This window comes from Macrobrachium rosenbergii, chromosome 40 (assembly GCF_040412425.1).
Source record: "Macrobrachium rosenbergii isolate ZJJX-2024 chromosome 40, ASM4041242v1, whole genome shotgun sequence".
Lineage (NCBI taxonomy): Eukaryota > Metazoa > Arthropoda > Malacostraca > Decapoda > Palaemonidae > Macrobrachium > Macrobrachium rosenbergii.
In genome coordinates this window covers 31,660,166-31,676,020 of record NC_089780.1, presented here as the reverse complement: position 1 = coordinate 31,676,020, position 15,855 = coordinate 31,660,166, and the positions used below count along the sequence as shown (strand labels likewise).

At 38.1% G+C, this 15,855-nt stretch overlaps 1 protein-coding gene across 8 annotated transcripts in view; it reads right to left on the bottom strand.

Moving 5' to 3' along the window:
- Positions 1-15,855, bottom strand: part of LOC136826315 (HMG box transcription factor BBX) — a 228,793-nt gene that overhangs the window by 78,833 nt on the left and 134,105 nt on the right. For all 8 annotated transcript variants that reach the window (XM_067083555.1, XM_067083557.1, XM_067083559.1 and 5 more), the window contains exons 2-4: positions 7,839-8,003; positions 5,207-5,477; positions 3,609-4,207 (exon numbers count right to left, since the gene is read on the bottom strand). In XM_067083555.1, the coding sequence (XP_066939656.1) occupies positions 3,609-4,207; positions 5,207-5,477; positions 7,839-8,003 (1,035 nt within the window). The remainder of the gene's footprint in view (positions 1-3,608; positions 4,208-5,206; positions 5,478-7,838; positions 8,004-15,855) is intronic.

The following is a 15,855-nucleotide window of genomic DNA, read 5'->3' as shown; positions in this document are numbered from 1 at the left end:
TTTTTTGAGTTAACGTGCGTAAGATAAAAGTGTTTTCAAAAATTCACCATAAATCGAAATATTGTGCTAGAGACTTCCAATTTGCTGCAAAATGAAGGCACATGATTGAATATTACTAGAATGTAAGAGTTTTAGCTTACAATTGCGTTTTTCGACCATTTCGGTCGAGTCAAAGTTGACGAAGGTTGAAATTTTTGTAGTCGACGTTTGTACGTCCACTTGGCACCCAACAGACAATTTTAGTGAGCGTGAAGATACGCCCAGTAGGCGTTTAAGGACCCCTCTAAAAATGCTTTTAACGTTGTATTTTAATCGCTGCTACACCAAGGACCCTCTAAAAATGCTTTTAACGTATTTTAATAGCTGGAACACCAAGGACTCCTCTAAAAATGTTTTTAACTTTGTATTTTAATAGCTGGAACACCAAGGACCCCTCTAAAAATCCTTTTTAATTTTGTATTTTAATAGCTGGAACACCAAGGACCCCTCTAAAAATCCTTTTTAACATTGTATTTTAATTGCTGGAACACCAAGGACCCTCTAAATATGCTTTTAACTTTGTATTTTAGTAGCTGGAACACCAAGGACCCCTCTAAAAATGCTTTTTAACTTTGTATTTCAATAGCTGGAACACCAAGGACCCCTCTAAAAATGCTTTTTAACGTTGTATTTTAATAGCTGGAACACCAAGGACCCCTCTAAAAATGCTTTTAACTTTGTATTTTAATAGCTGGAACACCAAAGACCCATCTAAAAATCCTTTTTAACTTTGTATTTTAATAGCTGGAACACCAAGGACCCCTCTAAAAATCCTTTTAACTTTCTATTTTAATAGCTGGAACACCAAGGACCCCTCTAAAAATCCTTTTTAACTTTTTATTTTAATAGCTGAAACACCAAGGACCCCTCTAAAAATCCTTTTAACGTTGTATTTTAATAGCTGGAACACCAAGGACCCCTCTAAAAATGCTTTTTAACTTTGTATTTTAATAGCTGGAACACCAAGGACTCCTCTAAAAATCCTTTTAACTTTCTATTTTAATAGCTGGAACACCAAGGACCCCTCTAAAAATGCTTTTTAACTTTGTATTTTAATAGCTGGAACACCAAGGACCCCTCTAAAAATCCTTTTTAACTTTGTATTTTAATAGCTGGAACACAAAGGACCCTCTAAAAATCCTTTTAACTTTGTATTTTAATAGCTGGAGAACCAAGGACCCCTCTAAAAATGCTTTTTAACTTTGTATTTTAATAGCTGGAACACCAAGGACCCCTCTAAAAATGCATTTTTTTAACTTTGTATTTTAATAGCTGGAATACCAAAGACCCCTCTAAAAATGCTTTTAACTTTCTATTTTAATAGCTGGAACACCAAGGACCCCTCTAAAACGCTTTTTAACTTTGTATTTTAATAGCTGGAACACCAAGGACCCCTCTAAAAATCCTTTTAACATTGCATTTTAATAGCTGGAACACCAAGGACCCCTCTAAAAATGCTTTTTAACTTTGTATTTTAATAGCTGGAACACCAAGGACCCCTCTAAAAATGGAACACCAAGGACCTAAAAATCCTTACAAAACCCCCTTTTAACATTGTATTTTAATAGCTGGAACACCAAGGACCCCTCTAAAAATGCTTTTTAACTTTGTACTTTAATAGCTGGAACACCAAGGACCCCTCTAAAAATTCTTTTTAACATTGTATTTTAATAGCTGGAACACAAAGGACCCCTCTAAAAATTCTTTTAACATTGTATTTTAATAGCTGGAACACCAAGGACCCCTCTAAAAATGCTTTTAACTTTGTATTTTAATAGCTGGAACACCAAGGACCCCTCTAAAAATGTTTTTTAACGTTGTATTTTAATTGCTGGAACACCAAGGACCCCTCTAAAAATGCTTTTTAACGTTGTATTTTAATAGCTGGAACACCAAGGACCCCTCTAAAAATCCTTTTAACTTTGTATTTTAATAGCTGGAACACCAAGGACACCTCTAAAAATGCTTTTTAACTTTGTATTTTAATAGCTGGAATACCAAAGACCCCTCTAAAAATGCTTTTAACTTTCTATTTTAATAGCTGGAACACCAACAGCTGGAACACAAGGACCCTCTAAAAATCCTTTTAACTTTGTATTTTAATAGCTGGAACACCAAGGACCCTCTAAAAATGTTTTTTTAACGTATTTTAATTGCTGGAACACCAAGGACCCTCTAAAAATCCTTTTAACTTTGTATTTTAATAGCTGGAACACCAAGGACAAGGACCCTCTAAAAATCCTTTTAACTTTGTATTTTAATAGCTGGAACACTGAGGACCCTCTAAAAATGCTTTTTAACTTTGTATTTTAATACCTGGAACACCAAGGACCCCTCTAAAATGGTTTAACTTTGTTTTAATAGCTGGAACACCAAGGACCCTCTAAAAATCCTTTTAACTTTTTAACATTGTATTTTAATAGCTGGAACACCAAGGACCCCTCTAAAAATGCTTTTTAACTTTGTACTTTAATAGCTGGAACACCAAGGACCCCTCTAAAAATCCTTTTTAACATTGTATTTTAATTGCTGGAACACCAAGGACCCCTCTAAAAATCCTTTTAACTTTGTATTTTAATAGCTGGAACACCAAGGACCCCTCTAAAAATGCTTTTAACTTTGTATTTTAATAGCTGGAACACCAAGGACCCCCCTAAAAATCCTTTTTAACTTTGTATTTTAATAGCTGGAACACCAAGGACCCCTCTAAAAATGCTTTTAACTTTGTATTTTAATAGCTGGAACACCAAGGTCCCCTCTAAAAATGCTTTTTAACTTTGTATTTTAATAGCTGGAACACCAATAAGTGGGGGTCCACTGTATTGTAAATAAGAAAAAAACTCAGGGTAGAAATAATCAGTCTTCTCCCTTTCAAATGAGGAAGACTGAGAGTTAGGAAATGACCATCAGGTTACAAAATCCTGTCACCAGCTATGGAAAAAATGAGCACACATCAGCCAAGGCTGTAGATTTAGTTTTTTGCTTAGTATCACTAACAACATCGTTACCACTACTGTTAAAAGAGCTCTTCTTAATCAAAAAGCACTCTATAAATTGAAAAGAATTAGCCATTGAAAAATGAATGCTATGCACACTAATTGGCCTTGAATAACCATATCCCTTATGTCTCATGTCAACAAAGTTAGCAGGAGTCTGGAATAGTATTAATTAGACAGGAAAACAACTGCCAATACTGTAAAGGCACCGAAAATGCACTCTTTAGTCTGGATGGACTATTATCACAGCATAGTAAGTACTGTATACAAATATACAACACAAAAACTTCATGTGCTCAGATATAAATCACCTTGGATCCAAGTGACTTACTTCAAAAACAAATTATTCTTAATCATATTTAGCCAAAGACAAAATGTATAAAAGCCAAAACCATGACATTTCAGATTTCCAAGTTACTTAAAATACCATGCACACACAGACTGCGAAAACGACTTCAACATATTATACATACACAGATTCCAAAATGACTTGCATACTATTCACCACACATGCACTCTGATTTCCAATGACTTAAATATACAATTCGTACACACTTGCACGAACGGCACTACCTGTGATAGTTCTAGCAATGCTGAACATGCCTTCTTTTTCTCTGTTTCAGGTGGGACGTGAGTTGGCGTGGATACTGTGGGGGTTTGTGCTATCAGGGAGTTCTCATGCAGATACCTCTTCTTGGGTGGTTTTGGGGGCGTCATGGTGGTGCTGCCACTCTCTACAAGAGGTGGCGTGACTGTGACCGGAATGGCTGCGGCACTCCCACAATGATCTTCAGATGTGTTGGATGGTGCCCTTGAAGAGCTACAGGTGCTTGGGGCAGGGACAGTCCCCGGCCGTTTCAAGGATTCACTCCAAGATAACAAATTAGTCCCGGAGATATTTGTATTTGTATTTGTACTCATCGATGACAGAGTTACAGAATTAACACCAGAAACAGTCGCTAACGTGGTCACATCAGTCAAAGGACTAACAGAAGGAGAAATGCATCCTGTGTATGTGCTGCTAGCAGAAATGTACACTGGACTGAACGACCCCAAATTCACGTTTCCACTACTATTGTTGCTGCTGCTGCTGCTGCTGCTGCTGCTGCTGCTGTTGTTACTGGTGGAGGCTGTGGATAAGAGAGTACTCAAACCCCCCATCTGGGCCTCATCTGAAAAATAAAAAGAATATCTGGTCACTGAATCATTCCACAATTATTTGAAAAATACATTCAATACAAACATTTATACTGTATTATGTGCAGAGGAATAAGCAGTTACATTCATACTCATGGACATCATATGGAAAAGATGAGCACTTCTCAGGATTTAGAGCTAAATAAAACTAGCTGAAACTAAACATGTTCAGTTCTAAGGCACAATTCTGTACAGTTCAAGTGTGACTCCTTGCATTGCCAGGGCAGACTACTGCTTCAAAGCTTATTGCTCTAAGCTGGAAGCTTCCTCCAGTTTTGAGGATTAATTCTTGAGGATGGGTGACTTTGTTACCTTTCTGTGAAACAGTACTCCAAACATTAACAGTACTGAGCTGCTTCTACTCAGGTACGTAAAAAGGAATATGCACACTGAAAAAACTTGGCCTCTCAAGTTAATCACGATATTAATATTGAATTCATACCTCTAAGGTCTATTTTACATTTAATTTCAAGAAAGGAAAATTCCTTTCATGAAACAGAGTAAAATAGCATTCTAAACCTAACTTCAGTTAGACAGAAATGTTAATTCTTTACATTTTGTCGTTAATTTGTAAAACAAACTGATTTTTTTCTGGTATCTACTTGGAAATACAGTACAGCCTGCTCAAAAGTGAGGTGACCTACCATTTAATGCTTCAACTGCTTTCATTCAAATATGGCAACTCAAATTCACTCCCTCATCTCAAATATGGAATTGACCTTAGCCCTTCAGATCGCAACTATGAACTCCTAACTATTACCCTTTATAATTCTCAACAAATTGGAAATTCCTCACATATTTCATTTGGAAAGTTCAAATTTTGTCTTATGCACTCTCACTTCAAGACTTATGTCACAACCGTAACAGCCACTATTCAGCTACTTTTCCCAGCTTCTTGGACCCCCTTCCCTTTCTCACTTATCTTCTAGTACATTCCAGTTCCTCTGGTACACTGGATTTAGCAAAACACATACCGGCCAATTTTCCAAAGGTGATGGCACCATCAGTGGGTAAAGGGTCGCACCGGGGCACCTTCTGGTTAGAGGGGCGAGCAGGAGGAGGCCTTGGAGGTTGTGCTGGTATCTTATACCATTTAAAATCTGGATTAGCACGAAGAAAAGCCTCCTTGTATTGACGAGCTAAATCAGTGTAACTCGTTTTCTGGTGTGCTGGAAGATCAGCCCACCATTCACCAAGGATCTTGGTAACTTGTCGATTCTCCAAGTGAGGATACTTTTCACGTACCTGAAAGGTTAAAACACTGTCAAATGAACGAAATCCCCTGGGAAATAAGCATTTCAACATTACAAAATCTTTCCATGAAATGAAAGTATTTTAATCAAACTAAAACTAATGTATACTCTGCATCTGACACTGGAATATTAATCACACAAACCAGACAATCAACACCTGAAACATTAGCAAAGTAGACCAGCAAGAAAACTGAATGTTGTTTGCTAAGTGGTGTCCAGTGGGACATGAAAAAAGAAAAAAATCTTCCTTCTGTAGTACTGTTAGTTACTTTTAATTATCGGCAGGTTTAATCAATTGCTGTCATTAACACAATTGCTATACTGTAGTACGCTAAGCAAAAACTTGCAACTTTTAAAAGATAAATAGTCTGTATAACACTTAATCTAAGTCAGGGTTTCCCATTTGTTCAAGACTTAGCTACATGAACTTTGTTTAGCCACGCATTAGTTTTCCATTTAACTGCATAAACTGGTTAAACACTTCGCTGTAGCTTGTTAAGTGATATTTACCAAAGTGATATTTTAATCTGAAGTTGAAATCTTACTCACATCTTCTGTGCCTTATCAGGCTTCATCCGCAGTTGTAGTATTGTTTCCTGTTGTTTTGGTAGATTACTGCTTTTTTCTACTAAGACTATGGATATATCTGATGCTGGATGCTTCAAAGTTTATAACAGCTAAATGTGTGAATGTACATATATAAATATATGTATAATATACTATACTGTATAATATTATATACTGCATACTGTACATTATATATATATATATATATATATATATATATATATATATATATATATATATATATATATATATATATATATATATATATATATATATATATATATATATATATATATATATATATATTTACATATTATATATATATGTATATATATATATATATATATATATATATATATATATATATATATATATATATATATATATAGCGGTCCCGGTTTATATACGGGGTTCCGTTATATTATATATGCGTCATATAACCGAAAATAATATATATATGCCGGAACATATATATCGAAAATATATCAAAAATCATAAGAAAACCTTACTTTTAATGCTCTGGGTGCATTGAAAACGATGTAAACTGCATTATTATTGAGTCTTACATCAAAAAACCTTCAAATTATGATTATTCTGCCATTTTATATATATATATATTTCTTCCGTCGGATATATATATATTACGCGTCGTAACCCCGGAACATGCGTCGTAAGCCAGGAAATAATTTCTGATGAATATATTTATAAAAGCGCCGTAACTCGAACGCCGTATATATAGCGGAACTATATATAAACCGGGACTGCCTGTATATATATATATATATATATTTACACATCGGAGGGCACTATAATAGGCAGGAGAAGGGTGCAGGAACACATACAGATCCAGTACATACATTTATTTGTCTACGCATTTCTTGACCCGTGGTCACATCATCAGGACATCTACAGTTATAAATTAAAAAGGGGCATTCAGCATACATAGTTAAAAGTAAACATACACAAAACATAGAAAAACTTAAAATAGAAAATCAGCTGAACTTAAACAATCACACTTAAATACATTTACACATTAAAGAACCAATAAGAAAACTTAAAATGAACTTAATAAAAAACTGACCTTAATAAACTTTTAACTATGTATGCTGAATGCCCTTTTTAATTTATAACTGTAGATGTCCTGATGATGTGACCATGGGTCAAGAAATGCATAGACAAATAAATATATGTACTGGATCTGTATAATATATATTTACATATGGTATACAGTATATAAGGGATTTTGATAAGGAAAATCTATTTCTGGAGAGGGGACCGTGTCACCCGATGAAAAAGTCCATTCAGCACTTATTTCTAGGTAATTCCGTTGCTAGATACCAGAGAAAGCTAAATGAAATGCTGGAGTTACTACCCCCAGAGCGAGCTCCATCAGATGGAGTATGGAAAAGGGTGAACTACAAAAACACGGAACTTATCCTATAGAGATCCCAAGGTCAAAAGTCCCACAGGGAGGTGCCGTTACAAACCCATGTACCACCCGTGGACAGCACACAAAACACCGCTAGCCATAATTGTTAAATATATATATATATATATATATATATATATATATATATATATATATATATATATATATATATATACACATACAGATGTTGATATAGATATAAAAATACAGTACAGATAACTCTCCATTCACACAGATTCTAAATACACATTTTCACTCAGACACAGGCTAGGATTAGAGGGGAGATCACGATCTGCTGACATGAACTCCTTACACTCACAGAAGTAAGAGGACGACAAGAGGCCGTCCACAGCCTACCTGCGCTCTGTGCCGTTTGCAGAAAATGAGAAAGGCATTCATAGGACGACGAGCAGGGTGAGGAGCAGCGTCCTCCTGCTGCGGAGGGGCTTCGTCCAGGGGTGGAGATACACCATCTTCCAGGTCTCCTTCAGCCTCGCCTTCACTCTCGCCTGCACGACTCTCCTGCAGAAGAGAGGGGCCTTCAGAATTTGCATTAACTTTGGGTCAGCATCCACCTCCTTAGTGCTGTGTATGCAAAAACCACAACAAAACTGGGAAACATAATCAGAGACATGCAACACTGCAGTCGAGAAATGACTTTAGTTTTCCACATAATCATTAAAAAAAAGTGTTATATTATATATATATATATATATAATATATATATATATATATATATATATATATATATATATATATATATATGTGTGTGTGTATATATATATGTATATATATGTGTATATGTATATGTATATATATATACATATGTACATATATATATATATATATATATATATATATATATATATATATATATATATATATATATATATACATATATACATATATATATATATACATATGTATATATACATATACATATATATATATATATATATATATATATATATATATATATATATATATATATACATATATACATATACATATATACATATATATATATATATACACACATATATATATACATATATATACATATATATATATATATATATATATATATATATATATATATATATATATATATATATATATATATATATATATATATATATATATATATATATATATATATATATTAATATCCATGTCAGAAGGTGAGTGAAAACCAGGACTTTGAACAAGTACTTTCGTAGTTTATTCTACATTTTCAAGTTCACACTGAATACAAAAGAAGTTGACAGATCCTTATGTACAAAAACAGAAGGTGGTGGGGTTACAGTTTGTTAATCTGGGCAGAATGTTCTTGAAAAAAAAAACGGGGACAAAGGATCAAGGGATAATCGAGGGTGGAGATTAACATTCCTGGTGGACGTAGCTTTAATAAACAAAGTTTCTAGCAGATTCCTTTTCTGATGGTCGTTGACCTTGTAGATTATTGCTGACTTATCCCAGTTTATTGCATGGCCTATCTTAAGCCAATGATCTGCAATGCCATTATTTGATAAGCCTCTTGAAATGGCATATTTGTCTTGGGAGCTTCTTACTTTTGGTCCTTATGATGCTTGACCAATATAAATCGAATTATATTCTTTGCAAGGAATACTGTATACAATATTGTTTGAATTGGGCAGGCTATTCATTGTTAGTTTATTCCTCAAAAAATTATTATTTTAAATACTACAGAATGAAATTAGGATGAAATGGTGAACAGATAATATTCTTCAGAGCTTTGTTAACACTGTTTGGATTGTAATATGTCTTTTTTGCTTTATTTTTACAAAGTTCTAAAAAACATGGAGGGTATCATAATATCCTATTTTATCAATAATTTTAAACTCCTCCTCCAAAAATTCAGGACTACAAATTCTACGAGCTCTAAGATACATACTGGAAAATGTTGACACCTTAATTTGTTTAGCATGGTTAGAGTAAAAATGAATATATGACAAATTATTCATGGATTTCCTATACTGTATACTTTAAAACAAAAATTGGTGTTATTTCTAATAACTAAGACATCCAAAAATGGCATACAATTATTTTCTTCATATTCTATTGTGAATTTTATGGATGGTATAAGATTATTAATTGTTTGCAAGAAATCAGGAATACTGTATTTGCATTTTCTTTTACTATATGTAGATGATTGTTTTTGTATGATAAAAGAAAATGTTGTGTTCAATAAAAAATCTGCAATAAAGTGAACTGCAGAAATGTGAAACTCATAAAACCGAAGAGAGAGAGAGAGAGAGAGAGAGAGAGAGAGAGAGAGAGAGAGAGAGAGAGAGAGCGTGGTGTGTGTGTGCGTGTTATATTAGAAATATCAACACACAATCACGTGTGGAACAGAAATAAATTTCTGACTCACATCAGGATCAAACCCAGGTCTTTCAATTGAAAGACGAGACTGCTGTCAACCAGGCCACACAAATCATAAAAGAAGTTGGAACCTGAGTACCACTGTACTTAAGGATTTACCTGAGCAAGCTAACTGCTTTCATACTAGCATGCTTTCCCCAACTCCCCAACGCCACAGTGACACAATTGACCTTCTTTCATTCAAATTGTCTTTTCTAAGTGAATACGATAGAAATATCAACACATAATCAATCACGTGTGGAACAGAAATAAATCTGACTCACATCAGGATCGAACCCAGGTCTTTCAATTGAAAGACAAGGCTGCTGCCACCCAGGCAAAACAAGTCATAAAAGAATGGGAAATTGGGGAAAACACGCTGGTATGCAAGCAGTTAGCTTGTCCAGGTAAAGCCTCAAGTACAGTGGTACTCAGGTTCCAACTTCTTTTATGACTTGTGTGGCTTGGTTGGCAGTGGTCTCGTCTTTCAATAGAAAGACCTGGGTTCGATCCTGACGCGAGGAGGAGGGTAGGTATGGCTACTGGAAGGGTGGCAGAGCAGTTGAATGAAAGACTAGGAACAAGAGAAGGAGAAAAGGATATCTACAAGATTTCAAACTTGAGGAAAAGGCAGAGCCAGGATTTGGGTGAATTGGGTGTCATCAAGGACAGAGATGGAAATATACTGTATAGGGATGAAGGCATTAAGAAGAGATGGAGAGAGTATTTTGAACAACTTTTAAATACTGAAAATGAGAGAGAGGAGATGGGGGAAGCACAGAAGGTGGAGGGACCAGTGATGGAGAAACAGGATAAAGAAGTGAAGAGAGCATTAAGTAAAATGAAGACTGGTAAAGCACCACATCCATCAGAGTTCCAAATTGAAATGATCAAATCACTAGGTATATACAGAGGGGGAGAAATGGATGCTGGATTTATTGAAAGCTATATGAGAAGAGGAAGAAATGCCAAGGGACTGGGAGATGAGCCTAATGGTGTATACATACAAGCAGAGGGGAGATGTCATGGATTGTGGTAATTACAGAGGAATTAAACTAACAGAGCACGGATTGAAAGTTTTAGAGAGGATACTGGATGAGAGATTAAGAGAAATACTAAAGATCGGGAAACAGCAGTATGGACTCATGAGAGGAAGAGGGACGGTGGATACCATCTTAATAGTAAGACAGTTACAGGAAAAGAGGATAGAGGGAAACCAGGAGCTTTATTGCACATTTATAGACCTGGAGAAAGCATAAGACAGAATCCCAAAAGAAGTGATGTTTTGGTGTTTGAAGAAGAGGAAAACCCCAGAAAAGTTGGTTAGGCTGGTCGAGATGATATATCAGAGAACAAGCACCAAAGTAATAACAGCAGCTGGGGAAACAGAACACTTTGACATTAGTGTTGGATTGCACCAGGGGCCAGCATTAAGCCCATTTTTTGTTTGTGCTGGTCATGGATGTGTTGAGTGAAGAGATAAGGAATGAAGTGCTGTGGGAGTTGTTGTACGCTGATGGTCTGGTGATTACTGCTGAAGATCAGGAGGACCTACAGAGAAGGGTTGGAGAGTGGCAGGAGTCTTTAGAGAGGGGTGGCTTAAGGGTGAATGTGAACAAAAGTTTTAGTGAGCAGTAGGGAAGGTAGAGACAGAATAGTAGTACAAGAAAGAAGAGGCTCAATTATACAACAGGTGGAAAAGTTTAAATACTTAGGATCTACTTTAAGCCAAGAGGGAGGATGTGAGGCTGAAGTGGACAGTAGGATTTTAAGGTGCTAAAGAAACGAGCAGGATAAGGTTACTGTTGCTTTATTGGTGACCCAGGCGGTTTATATAGCGGCCGACTGACATCACACCACGGAATACAATGAGAACAAGGGTGACCTGAGGTCAATAACAATTAACAATAAATACAATGAACATGTGCACTTTCAGTTATACAAATGGACAGAAAATGAGTTGAATATAATCCGATATCTGAGAAAGAGGAACACATGATATACAAACTGGAGACAGGTAAATATTTATATACACAGTTTAAATGACTGGGTCTGACTGGATCTACGTGACCCGCCAAACTAGGAGCGGCGAATCGAAGAGGCAAAGAAAACAGGCCGTCACCACAGAAAACCCGCTCAGTGGGGACTTTACAAATACTCCCCCATCAAGACGTGGGTAACGTCTGATTAGTCGGCCTATCTGCTGGGGCGCTGAAGGGTGCCGCGGCTACGTGAAGACAGCGGGGGTATGTGCTGTGCGTGGGGGCGGATGGCTGCGGGTGTGGGCGGATGCTTCCGGGGGCGGTGGCATCTGTGTCCTCCTCCAGGAGGGCAGGCTTGATGCGGTCTACCGACACCCAGTCGTTCTTTCCATGAAGGGCGAGCAGGAACGCCTTGTTATTCCTTTCCAGCACGCAGAAGGGCCCCCTGTAGGGCCTGGTCAGTGGAGAGCGGACAGCGTCATCCCTGACGAAGACGTGGGTGGTGGAGGACAAGCCGGGCGGCGTGAAGGTGACCGACCTGTCGGTATATGTCCACTTACAGGGGGCGAACTTGCCAACTATGTCGCGAAGCCTCTGGACAGATGGGTTGTGGCGGTCCTCTGTGACTAGTTCGCCCGGGACCACGAGGGGCTCGCCGTAGATTTTCTCAGCTGCAGACAGGTCGCCGTCAGCCCTGCGGGCGGTTCTCAGCCCGAGGAGGACCCACAGCAGCTGGTATTTCCAATCCTAGGCAGTGCAGCAGGCCATGAGGGACGCCTTCAGGGACCTGTGGAAATGCTCGACCAAGACGTTGACTGCAGGTTGTAGGCGGTAGTGGTGTGATGAGCTGTCCCCAGCAGGCGTGCCAGGGCAGACCACAACTCGGTTGTAATGTGGTCAGGGATGCCGAAGCGGCTGATCCAGCTGGAGAGCAGGGCCTCGGTGCACATGCTGGCGGTGGCTTCTTGCATGGGCGTGGCTTCGGGCCACCTTGTTGAGCGGTCGACAACCGTCAGGATATATCTGGCCCCGCCTGACGGGGAAAGAGGCCCAACAATGTCAATGCGAATATGGCCGAACTGCCGCTCCAGTTGTGGGAACTCGCCTACTCCAGACTCGGTGTGACGGCCAACTTTGCTAGTTTGGCACTGAAGGCACTGTCTCGCCCAGGTCCTCGCGTCCTTCTGCACTCCATGCCAGACGAACTTCTCTGATAGCAGTTTGGCCGTCGTCCTGCCGGAGGGGTGGGAAAGCCCGTGGATGACGTCGAATACCTGGCAGTGGCAGGAGGCGGGCACCAGGGGGCGAGGCTGGCCGGTACTGACGTCGTAGAGGAGACTTGGACCCCGGGGGTGAGGGACACGTCCCTCCACTTCAGGGACGTGATGGCGGTGCAGTAGGCTGGAGTCCCTGGGTCAGCGGCCTGCTCCCTGGTGAGGTCCTCGTAGTTGATACCGAGCTGCACTGTGTTGAGCTCAATCCTGGAAAGGGCGTCTGCCACAGGGTTCTTCCTGTGGTGAACTCTGCAATGGCAGTGAGGTGTCGCTGCTGCCTGGAAGACCATGCATCTCCCTGCTTGGTGAAGGCGTGGACCAGCGGCTGGTGATCCGTGTAGATTGTGAAGGGCGTAACCTCAGATTGTATTCAACTCATTTTCTGTCCATTTGTAAACCTCAAAGTGCATTTGTTCATTGTATTTATTGTTAATTGTTATTGACCTCAGGTCACCCTTGTTCTCACTGTATTCCGCGGCATGACGTCAGTCCGCTGCTACATAAACCGCCTTGGTCACCAATAAAGCAGCAGCAACCTTATCCTGCTCATTTCTTTAGCACCTTAAAAGTGGTGACCCAGGAGTGACCCACCAAACTAGGAGCAGCATATCGAAGAGGCAAAGAAAACGGGCTGTCACCACAGAAAACCCACTCAGCGGGGACTTTACAGGATAAAAGTGGCATGGGGGAAGTGGAGAGATGTAGCTGGAGTTGTAGTGATAAGAAATGCCTATCAAGCTAAAAGCCAAGATCTATAGCACAGTGATAAGACCAGTGTTAATGTATGGATCAGAAACATGGGCTCTAAGAAGAAGAGAGGAAGTAAAGCTTGAGAGAACAGAGATGAGAATGCTGAGATGGATTATGGGAATATTGCTGCTTGAGAGATTGTAAAATGATGAAATAAGAAGAGGAGCAGGCTCAGTAAAGATAACAGAGGTGATAAGTTAAGTATACCTTAGTTTTACCAGACCACTGAGCTGATTAACAGCTCTCCTAGGGCTGGCCCGAAGGATTAGACTTATTTTACGTGGCTAAGAACCTATTGGTTACTTAGCAACGGGACCTACAGCTTATTGTGGAATCCGAACCACATTATAGCGAGAAATGAATTTCTATCACCAGAAATAAATTCCTCTAACTCTTCATCACCCGGCCGCGGAATTGAACTCCGGCCCATCGAGTGACAGTCTGAAGCTCAACCGGCTCAGCCAACAAAGGGCTAACAGAGGTGATAAGAGAGTCACAATTGAGATGGTATGGGCATGTGTTAAGGATGGATGACGAGGAGGGAGTGAAGAAGGCTTGGGAAGAAGAACCTGTTAGAGGAAGAAGATCAACATGGAGACAGAGAATTAGATGGCGAGATAAAGTGAAGGAAGATATGGAGAGAAGAGGTTTGGTGGAGGATGATGCCTTTGATAGAAGGCAGTGGAGCAGGAGCATCAGGCAACCGAACCCTTAACATACGGATAACGGGTGGGAAAGAAGAAGATAAAGATAAAGATATATATATATATATATATATATATATATATATATATATATATATATATATATATATATATATATATATATATATATATATATATATATATATATATACATATACAGTAGAACGGTCCTCGACCGTACTAGAACTCGACATAATCAGAAAACACGAAATGTTGAGTAAATTTTAAGGCTGGAGCTCAAACAACAAACCGAATCCGACCCGATGAATCATATGATGTTTGTAGAAAAAAAAGAGTTTCGGGCGGCTGCCGCTAGTTGGCGTTGTTGGTGGCGTTCTTCCCATGCGTATTCAAAAGCATTTAAAGCCCCCCACATGCTGCTGCTGCTGCTGCTGCTGCTGCTGTTTGAAGAAGTACACCTTGTACAGGTATATATCATTTTTTTGGCTTTCTGCACTGAATTTTCATCCAATCATGGGCCCCAATATGTTAGGGAATCATAATATTTACTGAAAGATGTTTTACTGTGATTTTGTACACTATTCCAGTAGACTCTGTATGAAATTTACCATAAATACTGAATGTTTATGTAATTAGTACCGTGATACACCACCAGGGTGGCGCTGTGGTTTGTTTACATCTGCCACAAGCTGCCGAGTTCCGACATAATTTAGGAAATTTTTCTTAATTTTATGATAACAGACATACAGTAATTCGGCTTATAAATACTGTATTATTAATTTAATGTGATAATCAGGCTTGTTTTTCAATGTTATCATAATTAACAACAGTTTTCGTGTGTACCCGTTACAGTACATTCTAGTAGTGCCTATAGGCTGCCTATCCTAGCCTATGGCACTCTGTCTATCATCGGTAATACGGCCGCATTGGTCATAGGCCAAATTTTTTTATACAGTATGCATTTAAAAATGCAAAAAGTGCTTCTGATATGGTAAGTTATTCAACTCTGAACTTATTTAATTGTAATTTGTGTAATGTTTTGTATAAAAAGGTAAGGTTGGGGTAATGACTGGTGGTCAGGAATTGATTAATCCATTTTCAGTTATTTCTTATGGGAGAAATTAACTCAGAATTCAACAAAATCTAATCTCGATGCCTCTTCTGGAGCAATTAGCATCGAGGACAGGGGGTTCTACTAGTATATATATATATATATATATATATATATATATATATATATATATATATATATATATATATATATATATATATATATATATATATATATATATATATACACATATATATGTACACACAT